General features: G+C 38.7%; 1 protein-coding gene and 1 long non-coding RNA gene across 2 annotated transcripts in view; both read left to right on the forward strand.

Moving 5' to 3' along the window:
• The first annotated feature begins 311 nt into the window (after nt 1-311).
• On the forward strand, nt 312-1,710 carry LOC120323138. The gene is made up of 3 exons (XR_005563324.1): nt 312-392; nt 845-964; nt 1,556-1,710. It is a non-coding gene; the product is annotated as an uncharacterized LOC120323138 (long non-coding RNA).
• An 814-nt stretch (nt 1,711-2,524) lies between these two features.
• The window catches only part of LOC113994842 (sodium channel protein type 5 subunit alpha-like), an 80,831-nt gene continuing 64,773 nt past the window's right edge, over nt 2,525-18,582 (forward strand). Inside the window, 7 exon segments of the mRNA XM_039380643.1 lie at nt 2,525-2,950; nt 4,901-5,201; nt 6,640-6,758; nt 7,876-7,965; nt 8,992-9,120; nt 9,357-9,448; nt 11,445-11,651. Coding sequence (XP_039236577.1) covers nt 2,718-2,950; nt 4,901-5,201; nt 6,640-6,758; nt 7,876-7,965; nt 8,992-9,120; nt 9,357-9,448; nt 11,445-11,651 — 1,171 coding nt within the window. The 5' untranslated portion in view covers nt 2,525-2,717.

Raw genomic sequence — 18,582 nt, forward strand, 5'->3', positions numbered from 1 at the left:
TGGTCCCAATATATGTTGTATGCCTGAAAATTCATCTGGTTAAAACCTCAGAATGAAATGTGAAACAGGAAACCGTTTGCTTTCTTATATTTTACACATATATTTCCAATTGAACTAAAATCCGTCTTTGCTTTTAATAAGTGTAACTGTAATTTCAGCAGAAAGAAAATAATGGATTAATACTTAGGTGATTATTCTTCAAAGGTATCACCCAAGCATTTTCCCTCTTGTACAGTATTGTCAGTGAGATCACAAAATTTCATTTACTGCTGTCAGAAATGTAACCAAGCTCCTCCCTCCATCCCTCCCCCAGGCATTGCAGTACATAAGAAAACTTTCTGCGTGGGAGATGGCCAGGGAGCAAGGATGTTCTTGGGAACAGAATGGTGAAGGTGAGAAAACAAAGACTTTCTGCCTCTTTGGAGATAAAAGCCAGACGACATTAGCTTCAGAAAGCAGTGTGAAGGTTTTTTATTTTGAAGGGGATGTTGTAAGCATTTTGGTTTTGCTAAATATTTTTATACCATGAGAAATCTCAATTGCTTATTTTTTTTAGTTTACATCTATGAGAATTCGATCAAAATATTCAGGGATGTGTGTATACAAGTTGTGTCTTTATATATAAAAATATTTACGCATAGGTTTTTAAGTCTTAGATGTGGTTTTATTTGAGGTACAGGGAGAAGCTGCATAAGAAAATGTGCCTTTAATATAGAACCACTATACTGCTGTAAATATGTAGCTCTTCCTATAACATCCATGTGCCAGGAAACCGTTTTACTAAATACTGATATATTTCTCATATTAATTACTGACTGCCTTTTGTCTTGTTTTGTTGTTTCAGCTTATGCATGGCATTCCTTAAATCAGCTGTAGGACTGTTTAATCTTAGTTATACTCATCTTGACATAATGAATTTTCTTTACCTACACAAGTCTGAAATGTCTTTCTCCCAGAAATGCTGGTGGGTGATTTTTTTCCTGATGTTTAAGGAATGCACTGTCCAGCCTGTTGCATACATTTCTGATTTCGGAAGTAATGAATGATTATATTACAGCATATTTTATTATATTGCATGTTATTATTTGGATATTTTGAATAACTTGGTATATTACATTTGTTAAAAAAACAAATCAAACCAAACAACACCTCCCCAGAGAACCCCCCCCAGCAACCAAGTGGTAGATATTTATCCAAACAATCCAAACACAAAGTTTTTCTTGGGTTAGGGGAGCAAGTGTGAAGTAGAGAACGAGGGATAAAGTGCTAGTTGGAAGAAACGGCCGTGAATATTTGAAACAACCGTAGTCCTTTAGAACGTCCAAGTTTGATTTTATAAAGGACTAAAATCTCTTAGATCTGCTGATAACTACTGAGATTTAAATAAAGAAAATTGTGATAATTATTGAACAGAAGTATTTAGTCTTTATGAAAACTGAGTAGGTGATAGCTGTAGCTTTTGGCAAGGTATTGTACAGCACAGAAAAGAGAGATTTGTCTGTCCTGTTTCCTATGGTGTTGCTCTGAGCTGCTTTCTCATTTTGTCTTATTCCAGATGAAGAAATGAACATCTTTATTCCCCTGCAGAAGAATCCACTGAATGCATCCTAAAACCAAACTAAGCAGTTAGTTTACTCTTTGTTTTTTTCAGATCCAGGTGCTCACAGGAAATATTTGGTGGGTGGCTCTTGAGAAGGGAATGGATAGAAATAATTTGGGCACAGAAGTGGTTATAATACATGTAAAACTAGATTGAAACATAAATAAGACATTTTCTTGTTTATGTTCCTTCTAGTTTTCCTATCTCGAGAAACTCCTCAAAATGCCCCTTCCTGACTTTGCTTGTGTTTTACTGTGCAGTTCTATGAGTTTAAATTCCACTTTTATGGACTGTTGGAGATCTAATGGTCAATAGTTTGATTGCTGTTACCTTGCCACACCTAAAAGGAACTCTTTGTGCTTTTAGGGAGCTGAAAGGAGTTCTGAAATTTGTATAGATGGAACCAAATCAAGGAGTTGTGTATAAGCCTTGAATTTGTATTTTGTTTTTCAATCCAAAAGTCTCAATCTGTTAGTTATCATCTCTAATGATAAGTCATTGCCCCAGGAAGCATCTTGTAAATTGTATCTCTTAACACTTTGTATTAATACATTCATTTTTTGGCATTACTTTGCTATTCTAGAAAATTATCTTAAAGCTCAGCTTTTATCTTAAGAAATTTTAATAGCAAATTGTACTTTAGTAGTGCCCAGTGTCTGCTTCAGTTAATGACTTGTTGTTCACCCCTTTCTATTGCTTTGCACGTCATTTGTTCAGTAAATTTGATCAGTCTCTGTGGAATTCCTCGGGTTTTGACTTGAAAAGCTGCTGTGTCATTTTTGCAGTATCCAAGGTCAGCCTTAAGCCAGTCAGACTGACCTCAAAGCTGGGCTAGCTTTGCACACTGAGTTCACTTCCTCTCAAGAGGAGAGAAATAAGTAAGTTCCACTTAAAAGCAAAAGTTGAATTTCAAGATGTGTTTTTGTATCCCTGACCCTGCCCAGAGTGGCAGGTAACTGAAGGTCCCCTCAGTGCATTAGTTGAGGCGTTTGGATAAGGCACGAACCCCACTCTGGCCGAGCGAGATTGACTTTATTACAAAGGCAGCAGTTTAAATACAGCGTCCAAATGTGTCACATGATCTCTCAACCAATGACAATCAAGTGTTTCACTGAGCATGCGTGAGAGACCGGAAAACTACAAATCCCATAATTCCTCATTACATTCTTTTTGCCACGATTTGTGTCTGTTACTGATGGACCACTGTCTGCTACGGGGCCAGAGATATCAAAACCTATTGCAGCATTTTCAATTCTTAATTGAATTTAAATGGGAATTTCTTTTATGTCCTGTAGCGGAAAGAGCAGATCTGGACTCGAGCATTGTATCTGCCTCAGCAGCCCACTTTAGGTAGTGTGTTGTTACAATTTCCTTGTAGCTACACACCCCCAGGTTTGTTCTCCCAGGTTCTAGAAGAAATCACATTCAGTTTTCCTTCAGCTACTTCTGGGAACGCTGGTTCTGTGTCTTCCCTCCCAGAATCAGTAACTAGGGAGACTTTCTGTCTAATGCAAAGACTGAAATTATTTCTAAGGGTAACACTTTACCTCAGTGTCTTGACTTAAAAATTCAGCTGGTTCAGCAGCTGACGAGGTGACTGAGTTCAGCTGAGCTTCAGGAATTCTGAGTAGTCACTCTGTCTTTTTAAAACGATTTAGCCACCTGGATCACAAGGATTTTTTTCAGTCACATATTCTTAGCTTCCTCTTTCCTAACCCAAGTCACAACCTGTAAATACTTGGCAGCTGTTGAAAGGCCCAAAAGTCTGTTGTTCTATATGAGCACTAGTATGTGGCTGGTACAGGTCTGTTGAAGAAATCCTCTCACGTTGTGCGTGACTGTTTGTCCAGTTATGACTTCTGGTCACTGTTGCTGAAGGGAATGTGTAAGGTTTTTTTGCTCTTGATCACTGCTTTTGTCAGATTCAGTCTTCACTTTTTTTTCAAAAATTCATCTCCCAAATCCTTAATACTAAAACAATGTTTGTATTTGCTAAAACATTTTTCTTTGTTTCATTTATTACAGTCAATATAGCTCCCTAAAAGCTCAGTCTCTCTGTTGTCCTTAAAATTGCTTTGAAGATCAAATCGATAATCTTAGAATTATGAAAGGTTGAAAAGAAAAAGAAAGAGCATCTTAATTTTCGCTTTATCTTTTGAGCTTTCAATTGGAAATGGATCTCTGTGGTTTGGCAAAGTACCAGTTCTTTGGTTATATGCTTCCATTTTGTTACCATGGCAAATTCTAATCTCTGAGCTGTGGTTCCTGATCAGATCTGAACTTGCTTGTAAAGTCCCAGAGGAGGAAAAGAAAAACCACCCAAGTCCCATAAACCCAAACAAAATTGTTGCACAAAGACTATTGTTTGCATATTCTTTTTTAGAAATATACTGGCATCTGAAGAAGAGAGCTGTAATTGCAAGAGGGTATTGATTCTCTAACACCTATGGTCCATAAGTGAGCTCACAAGACAGAAATAGCACAGCTGGACCTCAGCAATGAAAAATGCAGAGTGTTTCAAAGAATTAGGTGTTGATCTTTGTTGGGGGTTTGTTTTACATTACTCTTTCTTTTAAATGAATGAGCTTCTAGTTGGTTTTGCCTTATATCCTGGGTGCATCAAACAGAGCAAACACAGGGGTGGCCTCCCTCACATGGGGCACAGCGTGCAGTTCTGGGCCCCACAATTTAGGAAGGATGTGAAGGTCCTTGAATGCACCCAGAGGAGGGCAAAAAAGCTGGTGGGAGGGCTGGAAGGAATGTCCTGTGAGGAGGGGCTGAAGGCTTTGGGCTTGTCTAGTTTGGAAAAGAGGAGGCCAAGGGGTGACCTCAACACTCTCTACAGCTTCCTGAGGAGGGGAAGCAGAGAGGGAGGTGCTGAGCTTCTCTTCCTGGTATCCAGTGGCAGCATGTGTGGGAATGTTTCAAAGCTGCACTGGGGGTGGGTTTGGGTGAGACATTTGGAAGCCTTTCTTTACCAAGAGAGTGGTTGAACGCTGGAAAAGGCTTCCTAGAGGGGTGGTCCATGCCCAAAGCCTGTCAGTGCTCAAGAGGCACTTGGACAGTGCCCTTAGGAACAGCTTTAACATGGTCAGCCCTGAATTGCTCAGACAGTTGCACTGGATGGTTGTTGTGGGTCCCTTCCAACTGAAATTCCTGTTCTACTCTATTCAATTCACTTTTGATGTGGGATTTCATAGAAGTCAGAAATCATTTATCTAATAGATAGTAGTTTAAAGCTGTGTATTGTTTCTGTTATTTTCTAATTGTTCATAGCTTTTTTTCTTAAATTACCTCTAGCACTGGAAACAAACCTTCAGAAGGAAAAATGGATCACTGGTGTTGGCCATCAGAAACTAACAGCTTTCGACGTTTCACCCCTGAGTCCTTGGCTGCAATTGAGCAAAGAATTGCTGAGAAAAAAAAGCAGCCAGACAAAGAAAAAGAGAAGCATAAGGACCAAGGAGTTGAAGCAGAGCAACTTACTCCCCGGCTTGATCTGCAAATCTGCAAAAAGCTGTCATCCCTTTATGGGGACATTCCATCAGAGCTCATTGGGGAGCCCCTGGAGGATTTTGATCCATACTACAGTGACCACAAGGTTAAAACTTCCAAAAGCATTTCTTTGCTTTAACTTTGTCTGCTGAACTCTTAAGAGATAGTAAAAGCTCTAGCTGGGAGATGCTGGGTTTTGATTGTTGTGCAGACAGGTCTTTCAACATTCCTGACATCTTTTGGGGCAGGAGTGCTAAGGTGTGCTCTGCTTTATGCCATGAAGAGGTGTCTTCAGTTCCAGTCAGCAGTCAGATTTAATTATGAGGACATAATACACATGATTGATACACTTTTACAGGAAATATATTCTGGGATAAGGGATGCTTTGTTTTGCAGAGCAATTCTTATGATGCCTGTGAGGCTGAACTCCCTGTGGTATAAACAGGGCCTGTCCAAGAGTAGGTCATGCTGGAACTGCAGATGCTTTCACTGAATTACAAAGATTATACTAATTAGGGGAGGCATATTTGAGATATTTCCAGCACTCTATGTAGCAAATCCATGTATTTGCATTGTTGTAAATTAATTTTCTGTTATTTTATGTCTCGTTGGCTTTGTTTATTGTGCCATATTTATATTGCAAATCCTCCATGCGATTGCAAAGGGGTTGGTGTTGTTGCCTGGGGGAGTGTCTAAAGTAGATGCTGTAGGAATCCCTCCTCAGTTAAATGTCTGTTGTATGATTGCTTACTGTTGAGGGAGACTTGACCTGAAGAGCTGGAGGTTCCATGCAGTGCTGTGCTGCTGTCTTTATGAAATGACCAGCAAGGCATTGGAATATAATAATTGAAAGGGAGAATATGCAGAAGACTTTGTTCTTCCAGAGATTTGTTTTCTCCAAGTAATCAAAGCAATAGTGTTGATGAAGAGAAACTGAGGCTGATTCAGTTGAAGAAATGTATATTAGGAAACTGTGTTTTTCATTCATGATATCTCATTTTTACGTGTAGCACAAGTACGGAGCTGCATGGAACTTGAAGTAGCTTGGAAGGAATTTACAGAATTGTTTGATAATTTGGGGATATTTCAAATTTTTAATTTTTCCTTTGGATGTCTGGGATTCTGGCAGCCCTACCCAATGTGTATTTTGTAAATAAGGCTTTGTAGCCTATAAAACTATCCAAGAGTAAGGTACTTCGGAGTGTGACTGTGACCATTTTTGCAGTCCTAGAATAGTAATTACTAGTTAATTACTTTAAGTAATTTAATTACTTTGTTCAAGTGAATATGATCGCTTGCTCTTCACATTCATTCTCATTAGTGTTTCTTCCTCTCAGGTAATAATGCACTTTTATAGAGTTGCTGTCTTTCCTTCCATATGTGTATGGCCAGGTCACAACTCCAAGTAAGAAAACAGGAAAGCTTTTCTCATAATTGCAGTTCGATATAGTTCTAGATGCAGACTTGAAAACCTGAACATTTACTTTTCGGGGAAATTTTAATTCCTTTAAATATTTCATATCCTATGAATCTTTTCTTTGTAGACTTTTATGGTGCTAAATAAAAAGAGGACTATTTTCCGGTTTACTGCCACACCTGCCTTGTGTATATTTGGTCCTTTTAATCCAGTCAGAAAGGCAGCAATTAAACTTCTGACCAATTCATATCCTTTCACTGGTTTCCCTTATTTGAATATTAAAGTATTCTGTATCATTTTCTGTCATTCTGTTCCTTTCTTTATATGAATGTGAACATAAACTGTGATATATATATATGGCTGTGATAGAGATTTTTTAAATGTTGTATTGAATGTAATGTTACAACAGCTGAGATATTGGTACAAGCTGATATTTAAAATCAATTTTGCAGATATGAAACAACCTTTAGAGGCTATTGTGTGATAGTGTAGCCCTTTTCCAGAACTTGTTCGAAATCTCTGATGTGGTCACAAGGTTAAATTAAAAACACACAAACTAACAAACAAAGCAAACCAGTGTCTCTCTTGTTTTTAAGACATGAAAGATGGGATTTATGCTGAAGCTTTGCTGGAAGAGTCTCATGTTCTCCTAAGAAATGTGTTCCACACTCAAGTTTAGAATGTTCTGAAGAGTGCCCATCTTTTGTATTTTTGAAACAATGTAACTGTAGTTTGGAGAATGTCAGAATGTGAAGGATTTGCAAGTGAAAAACCATCAACTGAGTAGTTTCTGCTAAACATCTGTTTTCATTTGGAATTATTAATTTGTGAAAATAGATTTTTTAATGGAACTTATGTCTGACTTTGAATGTGTATTCCTAGTATTAGAAATTACTAAATTTACTATTCACCTTCAGTTACACTCTACAGTTAAGAACAACTTGTAATTTAAAAACACCCGAGTTTTATTAGATGGCAGGTGAACTTTTATGAAAGAATGTTTTTTCTTATGCATGTTTTCACTGCCTACCACATAAAGTGAGAAAGCTTTCTAAATTCCTGCAGGGGGGTGTTTTGCTAACATGTGGATATGGAATCCCAGTTTAAAAGAACATTGGTTATTATTAATGAAGCTTTTTCAACTGGTTTTCATTAATTTATGTTTCTCATCTCTTCTGTTAAACATGTTATGTCCCACTTAAGTTCTAACTTAGTTTCTTTGGAAAACACATGAAATATCCTGAGCATATTCAAAACCAAAGTCATTATTTGAATGCCTGTATGCTTTCTGTGTGGAAAACAGGACCTTCTGTGAACTTCATTGTTTTATAATGTAGCATTTTTTCCTTAACTTACTATTCACATGTTTTGTGGTCTTTATTTTATGTACTCTGTACCTCAATTTTTCGCTTATGACTGTACGTCAGCTCCCACCAGAACTCATCTGGATTGAGTAAGTATCTCAGTGGCTCTGTGTTCCCTCTTTTTCCATGGATACTTACATGAAGAACTGAAAAATTTAAACAATGTGGTGATCTAATTCAGGGCCTTGAAAATTCTCAGTCAGACCTCTGAGGAAGATTGAGGATTGTTATTATATCTCCCAGTCTTTGGTGGAGCTTCAGTGCCTTTTCTCAGAGGCTCACACCATGTGCCCTTTCCTCTGCGTTGGCTAATTTTGCCATCTGCTGTGACATAGAAGGTTGACCCATTTTTTCTTTTAAGGAATGAGCCTTTTAGAGAGACTGTGGGGCAGGATTCTAACTTAATATCTCTCATTCTACAGCAATAACCTGAATGTCTGTTATGGTTGGCTCATGCAAAAACTAGAAAGAGTTAAGTGTCCATTCTGTTCTTTCTTCCTGTTTCCTGGTGACACTCCTGGGTCAGTTGTTCCCATTAGAAAGGCATCTCTTTGTAATGTCTTGCTACCTTTTGTACTTGTGCACTGTATCCAGTGCAACTTGACTTGTTGTTCTACAATTAAATCTTGAAAATGTCTCCGGAGCTCCTTTTACCTTGGGGTAAGCATGGTGATAAGAAGAGCTTAATTTTCTGTAGGTTTGCTTTCCATGATAGAGATTTTCTCAGACAAAAAGTATAAAATGTGCAAACTTTACAGGCTGAAATAAGCCTTTATTCAATTGTTCTTTTGTTCTATTGTTCTGCCAGAATGTTGAGGCTTTGTGATTTTCCAGCCTGCTTTAGAATATAAACACAGTGTTAAAAATGTTTCCTAAGGAAGTGTGAGCTATCCTTCACCTAGAAGTAATATCGTATGCTTCTGTGAACTTTTGTGGTTACAGATTTACTACCTGCAGTCTTACTAGAATTCAGGCACACATTTTCTTATAGCCATGATGCTTCTGAAAGTAATATAATCTGTCCTATCATAGAAAATGCCTGAATGTGCCTGAATGTGACTCAATCTCATTAATATTTTTATTTCTATAACTTACATACACTTTTTCCTCCTCAGAATTGCTTTTACTGGCATTTATACTATTGAAATGTTGATAAAAATAGTAGCAAGAGGATTTGTTTGGAATGAATTTACCTTTCTTCGAGATCCGTGGAACTGCTTGGATCTGTCTGTTACTATTGTAATGTAAGTAAAACTCAGTTGTTCTTTTACACTGAAGGGAAAAAGCCACAGATTAAATACTATTTGATGTTGCTGAAATTCCTGAGAGTGTTTGGCATCCTACCTGCTAAAGAGTTACTGTGCTTGAACCACCATTTGCATATGTGCAAAGAGAAAAATAGTCATAGACTGGCTCAACATGGTTATGCTTTGAAAAGTTACATCCTTGCCATTCAGTTACATGTGGTTTCATTTTATAGGTATGTTGCTATATTTATAGATATAGGTGATATTTCACTTTTTGCATCTGTCAGAGTACTGAGGACTTTGAAAGCCGTTTCAGTAATACCAGGTAAGGAACAATCTTACTGATATTCTCTCCGTTTCACCAGTCTGCTAATTCTGATTCCTCTCCTGTTCTTGTCCTCAGCTTTCTGGTCATTTTTTTGTGACTGCTAATGGGATCCTGTAATATTGTATATATATAGTTGCTTTTAGGTGTGACTGTTTTACAGTCTGTAGTAACTCTCAGCAGCATCCTAACAGAATTGTTTTAATCATCTTTGACAAAGGCAAATTTAATTTCTGCATTTTTTATCACAACACTAATGTTCAATTTTACTTAGTCCGATGCTTTTGTTGTTTTACTTTTGTGTTCCTGGAGCAACCTCCTCTATTTGATGTGTTATACCCCCATATTTCTGTTTTCTTAGCTTAATTGGCTTAAACTTCTCTGGTTTCTTCCCAAGAATCCTGACTTCGAAATATTTGATACTTTCATTTGTTTCCTTGCTGACCACAGCCACTATCTGGATTCAGTGCAATACTTTCAGCAATATGTTGCATATACCATCCAGATACTTGATATGTCATGCCCCTAACTAGGATATCAAAGGATGATTTCAGGGTCTACCTGCAAAAATTCATTTGAAAATCTGTCAATGACTATATATGTTGTCATAATATATAGTAACTTTACCTATTCTATGTAATTGCAAATATAGTTTTGATTTCACTCTGGAATTTCAGTAGGAATTAAACATAGAAAGTGTTTAATTTTATTGTCAAACCACACATAATACTTTTCCTTTCATATTCTGCATGGAGAACAGAGATCAAGTATAATTTGACTTTTTTTCTTACGAAAAATCCTGGATATCACTGTCTGCTTATAACATATCTCAGATTCAATGATTCTGCCTCAGTATTGGGCTTAAGTTTTCTATGGCATTTTCTCAGAATCCCAGAATGGTTGAATTTGAAAGGGACATCTGGAGGTCGTCTGGTCCAGCCTCACTGCCAGGACCAAGTCCAGACAGCTTTTGTGAATCTCCAAGGATTGAGTCTCCAGAACCTCCCTGGGTAACCCGTGCCAGTGCTCAGTCACCCTCTCAGTAGAAAAGTGGTTCCTGATGCTCAGATGGGACATCCCATGTCTCGGTTTGTGCCCATGGCCTCTGGTCCTGGCACTGGGCACCACTGAAAAGCACCTGGATCCATCCTCTTTGCACTCTCCCTTCAGATTTGTGCAGACATGGAGGAGATCCCCTTTGAGCCCTCTCTTCTCCAGGCTGACCAGGCCCAGCTCAGCCTTTCCTCATGGCAGAGTTGCTCCAGTCCCTTCCCCGTGATTGTGGCCATTTGCTGGACTCTGCAGTGTGTCCATGGGCCAGAACTGGAGCCAGTAGTCCAGCTGTGGCCCCACCAGGGCTGGGTAGAGAGGAACAATCACCTCCCTTGACCTGCTGGCCAAGCTTTGCCTAACACAGCCCAGGAAACAGTCACCCTCTTTGTCACAAGGCACTGTTGCTGGATCATGTTGAGGTTGGTGTCCTCCAGAATGCCCAGGACTCTTTCTGCCAAGCTGTGTTCCAGCTGGCTGGTCCCCAACATTTATATATTTCCTTACTAATGTCGTAAATGTCCTTTTGCTTTTAAACTGGTGGCATCTGTAAGGGATTACCTTCTAAGGCAGAGTTCCCCGAGGCCAGCAGAAGCTGTCCTTCACTGTAATGTGTATTTGGCACAGGGTGAAGTACTTGTTTAGTGATAATCAAGCACAAAAACAGAAAGCCACCCCTATTCATTAAAGACTTTGCTAGGCTACCATCTTAATTTAGAATTTGCATGATAGTAAAATTAGTGTTAGTACTAAACAGAAGCCAAAGAAATTATGATTAGGAAATTTAGGTAAAAATGCTTTGTTTTACCTCATTTAATACTCAGAAGTTACAAACCTGTTTACTCTGATTGTTTTTAACAGACTTGCAACTGCTGTGTCTTGTCATATGGGAATGTCACTTCATTCCTCTTCTCATTTTGCGTATTATTGGATCTTATTTTTCTAGGTCTGAAAATCCTGGTAAATTCAATTGTTGAATCTCTTAAGAAACTTGCTGACATGTTGATCTTGACTGTATTTTGCTTGAGTATATTTGCCCTAATAGGCCTCCAGCTTTTTATGGGCAATTTAAGATTCAAATGTGTCCTCAATAATACTGTGTACAGTGACTCATTATGCAAGGATCCCAAGATCTATGTACCAAGTGATGAAGGTAAATGTTATTCTTTTCTCTCTTTACATAATTTGTGTATCTTCCTATGAATGTCTTGAATTTCAGAGGTATGTTAAACTGAAGTTGCATGTATTTCTCCCAAGAAGGAAAACCCTTCCGTTTGCACGAGTCTTAATATGAAGTCTCTGGGACAAGTGAATGTGAAATTAGTGAATCTTGGATGTGGAGAAAGATTAGCAGGTTGTGGGATAGATGGGGCTGAGTTTTCTATAAGTATTTGCCTTTTTACCTGTGCATTGCACAGGGATCCAAATTTTAGGGGTATTGCACAGGGTATGGTTATTTTCCCATCACTTTTTCTATATTTCAGGGATTTTGCCTACTTCTCACAGCGATTCTTACTTTTAGCAGAGACCAAATGAAGTCTTACATTGTGAGTTGTGCAGTAAATAGTTGCTATTTTTTTTAGTCTGTCACAGAGACAGATCTGCTGAGAATCAGCCCTATACGTCCTTTGTTGTGAAAGGATCCTTCCCAGAGCTTTGATCCATCAGGGTGTTTATCAAGTGCAGTAAATGTATGGTTTCCTGTCAGAAGGCTGTGCAAACTGACAACTTCTGATTTTATGATTCCTTGATTTATTTTTTATTAGATATCTGCCAAAGAATGAATGGCTCTTCTGACATATTGCTCTGTGGGTTCAGTTCAGATCCCGAGTAAGTGAACAAAGCAATTTTAGTACTTTCTTAATTTGTTCCTCCAGATGTCCTGTGGTTTTATTTCTGGTCTAAAGGAATGGTGATGATTTTTCAGGAAGATAGGGTGCTTATGTATCATTAAAGGCAGATATTTCACCTCAGAAAAAGAATGAAGTACAAGGATGCAACCAGTTATGTATGTACTTTGTTGCCAACCACTGGGAATGTAATGGTAAGGTAGAATGATATAAATGAGGAGAGGAAGAGATCAGTAAAGACCTGTTAGATATTAATAAACTCTCCTCTCTTCATCTTGCTGAATTTTTTAGAAGTAAAATAATTCCATTTTCCCCCTCTCTGTGTATTTGTTTGCATGTAAACAACATCAAAGGAGACTTTTTGTCTAGTCCTAAACTAAGGTTTCCGTCTAGTTTTCCTTGTTTAGACAAATGGCTTTCTAGGATGGTTTGATATAAATCAGCCCTTCTGGCAGAATTAAATTGGGGAATAATGAAATGGACTTTCAGATAAACTGAACAAATCTGGTGTTGTCTATTGGGTGCTTTCGGGTACCGTTAAATCTCCAAGTAAATATTGTTTAATCTTTATTTTGGGGTTAGGAAAGAGTGCCCAGAAAACTATACCTGCCAGAAGATTGGGCAGAATCCTGACTTTGGTTATACAAGTTTTGATCATTTTGGCTGGGCCTTCCTCTCTGTATTCCGTCTGATGACACAGGATTCCTGGGAGCGTCTCTACAGACAGGTGGGTACTTCTATTACCTGATAGAATGACTTGACACATGCAATTCAGAGCCACTAGAAAAATCTCTACTGGTTTTAACCTTACTGACACCACATTTCCTTCAAAATCCATGTAAATATTAAGGGAGTAGGTTCAAGTGACTAAGTTGTAACACCTTCTGCAAGGGACATGGAATGGGAGCAATCCTGCTGGGAATGCCCATAGTTCTGTAGGAGAACACACTGGGGTCAGTGGTTAAGAGTGAAATATGAGTATGGAACCACCCAAGGATTGGGATATACAGCAGATCCAGCCAGTGAGCTCACTGCTGCTGCAGGGAGCGTGAGGACTTGTTGCCTTCTCTGTTCCTCTTCCTTTTAAGTCCTGACTCCTCACCAAACCTTTTGGCTCAACACTTTAGTCTCAGATCATTTTTGACAACTGACATTAAAAATTTGGAGGCTTGATGTTTTGATTCAGAGAACTGAATGTAACTTTTGAATTCTGGTGGGTTTTTTTTTTTCAGAAATGCTATAAAAATGCATGTAGACATCACAATTTTTACCTTTTCCTCACAGACTATCCGTACATCTGGAGTGACCTCCTTTTTTTTTTTTGTGGTATTCATCCTTCTCTGCTCATTTTATCTCTTCAATCTGATCTTGGCTGTGGTAACTACGGCATATGAAGAGCAAAACAGAGCTGAAACAGAGACCAAGAAAAAACTACTTCAGGAAGCCCAAGACATTATAAAGAAAGAACAGGTTTGTAAATTATTATATATAATAAGTGGTTCCTTCTGTTTTCTTCTGTATGTGAATTAGGGAAATGATGTTTTGAATTAAACATGTGCTTCTTGCAATACTTTCTCACACTTCATTTCTCTTTGTGTCTCTATAAATGCATCTGTGTATGTATATATGTATTTGAATATATAAACATTTCTGTGATACAAAAAGCCATCATTAAATTTTAGGATTTGCAGACCTGACATTTTACAGGAATGGCTTGCTGGCCAGTTTGTACCTTTTATGGTATTGCATAGGTGCTGCACTCCATGGTTTCCCCGTTCTTGTACACTACCATTATTGCTGTGGACAGAAATTCCTTTCTCTGGGTATTCCTTCTTGCTATTACTGTGTAGTCTCATGAAGGAAATATGAGCGGATACATTTACATCCATGAGAAAAATTGTCATTTCTGCAGTTCCCAGTAGTTGGAAGTTCCAGTGCTGACAGAGTTCAGGCCTGATTAAAAAGTCTTCCAAGAGCCACTGTGCTCAGCACTTTAAAGGTTGTCAGGCCTCTTTCTGAGTGATGGGATGCAGGAGGTCTATCAGTTGACAAGAGCAGGAATAGTCTTTAGACAGGAGAGTTAATAGACACACATCAGATTTCCACAGTGTTTCCTCTTGGCATAGTATTGTTCCAGTCATTCATACCTTGGTCTGTAGGGGACCAGGGATCACCTGTTTTTATTTCTGATAATCATTGAGTCATGGAATCATAGAATGGTTTGGATCGCAAGGGACCATCAAGATCCTCCAGTTCAGGATGGTCTGGAACACCTTCCACTAGACCAGATTGCTCCAAAACCCATCTAACTTGGCCTTGAACACTTCCAGGGATGGGGCATCTAGAGTTTTTCAGGGCACCTTATGCCAGTGCCTCACCACCCTGCCAGGAAAAAATTTATTCATAACATCTAATCTAAATCTCTCTTCTTTCCCTTTAAAACAATTAGCCCTTGTCATGTCACTACTTGCCCTTATAAAAAGTCCCTCTCCAGCTCTCTTGGAGACTCTTCAGGACCTGGAAGGGGCTCTAAGGTCTCCCTGGAACCTTCTCCAGACTGAATGACCCCAACTCTCTCAGCCTGTCTCCAGAGCAGAGGTGCTCCAGCCCTCAGAGCATCTCCGTGCCCTTGGGCAGGTCCATGTCCTGCTGATGTTGGGGGGGGCCTGGAGCTGGACACAGCAGTGCAGGTGGGGTCTCAGGAGAGGGGAGCAGAGAGGGAGAATCAACTGCCTTGACCTGCTGCCCATGCTTCTCGTGATGCAGCCCAGGACACAGTTATTTCTGGGCTGCAGGCCCACCCTGCTGGGTCATCTCAAGCTTCTCATCCACCAGAAGTGAAGCTCTAAGCCAAGGCAGCAGGATGGGTTGAAAATTATTGGTAAGACCTATTGTATCTTGTAACTTTTTATAAAAGACACCTCTGATTTACTGCTTACAGTCAAAAATGTCAGATTTGTAAGAGGCCATGCAAATATTCTCTAGCAAGTATCCAATTTCCTCATTAAGGTGTCATCATCATGGCTAGGCTTCGTGAACGAAGATTTGGGACTGCCTGGCAGTGCATTAAGGTGTAAGGCATCACCATTTTACCAAGTTCCTCAGCATTCAGACAGGGTAATAATTTAATCGAGTAAAAATTAAATTGAATATTATCCTAGTCCATGTGTTGGCATTTATCTTGTGTTAATAGATAGACCTTTTGACTTTTCTTTTACAGGAGTTGGCTGCAGCAGAAAGCAGTAAGGCCTTGCAGGTTGGGTCTGAAATGCCAGTTGGTGACTTGAAAAATTCAAAAGGGAGAGACAGTAATAGAGAAAAACCTGTTTTAAGACAAAATGTAATTTTAGATGATCAGGAGAAAGAGGAGCAAATATTTCATTCACAGCCTGGTCACTGCCACAAGAAGCTTGTAAGTATTTGAAATAGAAAATATATTCATGAGACCTAGGTGTGATATGACAATTCTATGAGCAGAAAAGCTTTCTTTGTTTGCATTTTTTTCTCTCTGTTTTTTTTTTTATTTTTCCCCTCCTTCCTGCATTCATTGGAATAACTTGTTTTTTAAAGCAATCTGAAAATTGTATTTTGGGATGTGAGGGAGACAGCACAAATGGCCTTGAAAGGGAAGTTGGAAGTGGCTGTCAGTGGTACCTATTAGTATTTCATAATAAAATAATTTCATATTAAAAAAGAAAAAAAAAAACAAAAACAAAAGAAAAGCCTAGAGCATGATCCAATGTGAAATGCTCTGACACAGAGTTCTTTCATTAGTCAAATAAACATAAACTGCAACAAACATGACAATTACTGGTGTCTCTCCTGCAGCTGAGGACTCTTCAAACAATGTGCTCTCTACTTTCATCACAAAAAGAGGCTTAAGACAGTAAGTCAAAGAGAAAAAAGCATATCAGGTAGAAACATTTTGGTAGGACGAAGTCAGTTTATAAAAACTTGAATGGACCATTCCTCTAGTGCATATCCCTATTTTAAATCCCAGTTTCTCATCCCCAGTTATTTCCCTCAGCTAAAGACAGATGAGCAGCAGTAACCAGGTCAGTGTCAATTCCTTTGCTATGTCCATTCTGTGACAGTTCTATCAGCTAAATTTTGGTTATTTTTTCATTAAAATATCAAACTGGCAAAGAGAAATAATGATTATTAAACCCCTGAGGCCAAGGATATCAGTTTCATTCAAGTTGTGCTGAGAGGGAATACCAAGGTACTGGGCATTGTGATGTGGTCAGTCTGTCCACTCCCAGTCTGTCAGGTTCCCTGTCAACTGGTAGTTCTAATTATATCCTTCCTGATACTGGAATCTTTGTTTGGTTAGAGCCTGGTGCTAATAACACCAAGATTGTGGGTTCAATCCCTCCATGGGCAATTCACTTAAGAGCTGGACCTGGATGATCCTCATGGGTCCCTTCCAATTCAGGGTATTCTGTGAAATTTCAGTGAAATTCTTTCTGATTTTCTCTACCTCAGAGTCTCACATATTCTTTGCAGCCCATGTTTTATGATTGTCTACTTAATCTTGAGAAAGTGTGTGTGTTAATGTGTCATGAACTGAATATTTGATAATAATTCAGTGTATCCCATAAGATACAAGTGTTGGCCTGTCTGTCCTTGAGCTCACATCAGGAGCACTGAGCTGAGCATTCCATGGCTTCTAATGAAAATAAAAGTAGTGCCATTCCTAGTTTTAAGCAGTTCAATATTAGTAGAAATCTAGATTGGCCTGGTATTGCTGGAAAAAGCAATAGTTTTTGTTAACTACTTGACTATTTTTCCTATTAATAAATGTATATTATTTATTAATCATCAATAATTATCATCGTTAAATAGGCAATAGTTTATTCAAACTGATGACCAGTGTTCTTTTTGTCTGCTCTTCTCATCAGCCACTGGAAAAATGGAAGGATTCTTTTCCCTTGCCCCATTAATGTTTCTATACTTCTATAATGACATTATTATTGTTATTAAATATTTTCAGAAGGAAACAATTTCATGAAGAAATTTACTGGTTTTGATGAAATGCCCTTTTCCTTCTATAGCAAAGACCTGATAGTATTGTATTTTTTGTTTTATATATTGTCACCAAAGTAAAGCTTCCCTTCAATGTGTATTTAAAAAGGCATATTTATGTCACGCTGGACATAATTTTTGTATTGCCAGTTTTTCATATTCCCTTGGTATGTTATCTTCTGCTGTCTTTCTAACCAAAGAGGCAGATCCTGCTGTCCTATGATGTGTCAGTGGACTCTATTAATGATCCTTTCCGAAGACAGAGGTTAATGGGTGCAGCTGCTATTCTTACAGACTTTTCAGGTAAGTCATTTTTCCTATGGGTTTGTGTAATGTGACCTGAGAGATCAAACTGTCTCAAACACTCAACATTATTTTAAAAACCACTAGGGGAAATTATGCTGCAAATGTAAATTTCAGGAAAACAAAGATTCTCATATCTCATATAATTGTGACTGTAACTCAATTACCAAGGGTAAATCATGCCTGACCAACTTGATTGAAAGAAGAGAATTTCAAAGGGTGTAAACAGAAATGTTGCCCATTTTCAGAGGAAGAGGTTGTGCAGTCTCTGACCTGATGGCTGACCCTGCTTGGAGAAGGGGGTTGCACTACAGATCTCCTGAGCTCTCCTCCAGCCTCACTTATAACCCTGTCCTCAGCTATGGACACCTGTGGCTGGGCAGGTTCAACTCACAGGAAACAGGTTGTCATTGTCCCAGAAACAGTGATTTCTCTCCTTAATGCAGATCCTTTATCATCCTTTAATCGTGTAATCATAGAATCATGGAACTGTTTGTGTTGGATTGGACATTAAGGATCATTTTGTTCTTCCCCCCTGCCATGGTCAGGGACACCTTCCACTAGACCAGGTTGCTCAGAGTCCCATCCAACCTGGCCTTGAACACTCCCAGGGATGGGGCATCCACAGCTTCTCTGGGCAACCTGTGCCAGGGCCTCCCCAGCCTCACAGGAAAGAATAATAATCATATGAAGAGGTGGGGAATATCCCCTGTTTCTGTCATTATGACATTTGTTGATGGTGACCTGCAATAGCCTGTGATTAGTGTAGCCTATTTTGTGTAGTAGGAGTGAAACAACTCTTTTCAATGATGCCATTCTGCTCGCATGAGATTGATTTTTCTTTCCAGTCTTTTCTCTGATTGATTTTTCTTTTCTTCACACTCTGATATTCCATGTAGGATTATT

Source organism: Pipra filicauda, unplaced genomic scaffold, assembly GCF_003945595.2.
Source record: "Pipra filicauda isolate LSUMZ 115617 unplaced genomic scaffold, ASM394559v2 scaffold1_size10287979_pilon, whole genome shotgun sequence".
NCBI classification, from domain to species: Eukaryota; Metazoa; Chordata; class Aves; order Passeriformes; family Pipridae; genus Pipra; species Pipra filicauda.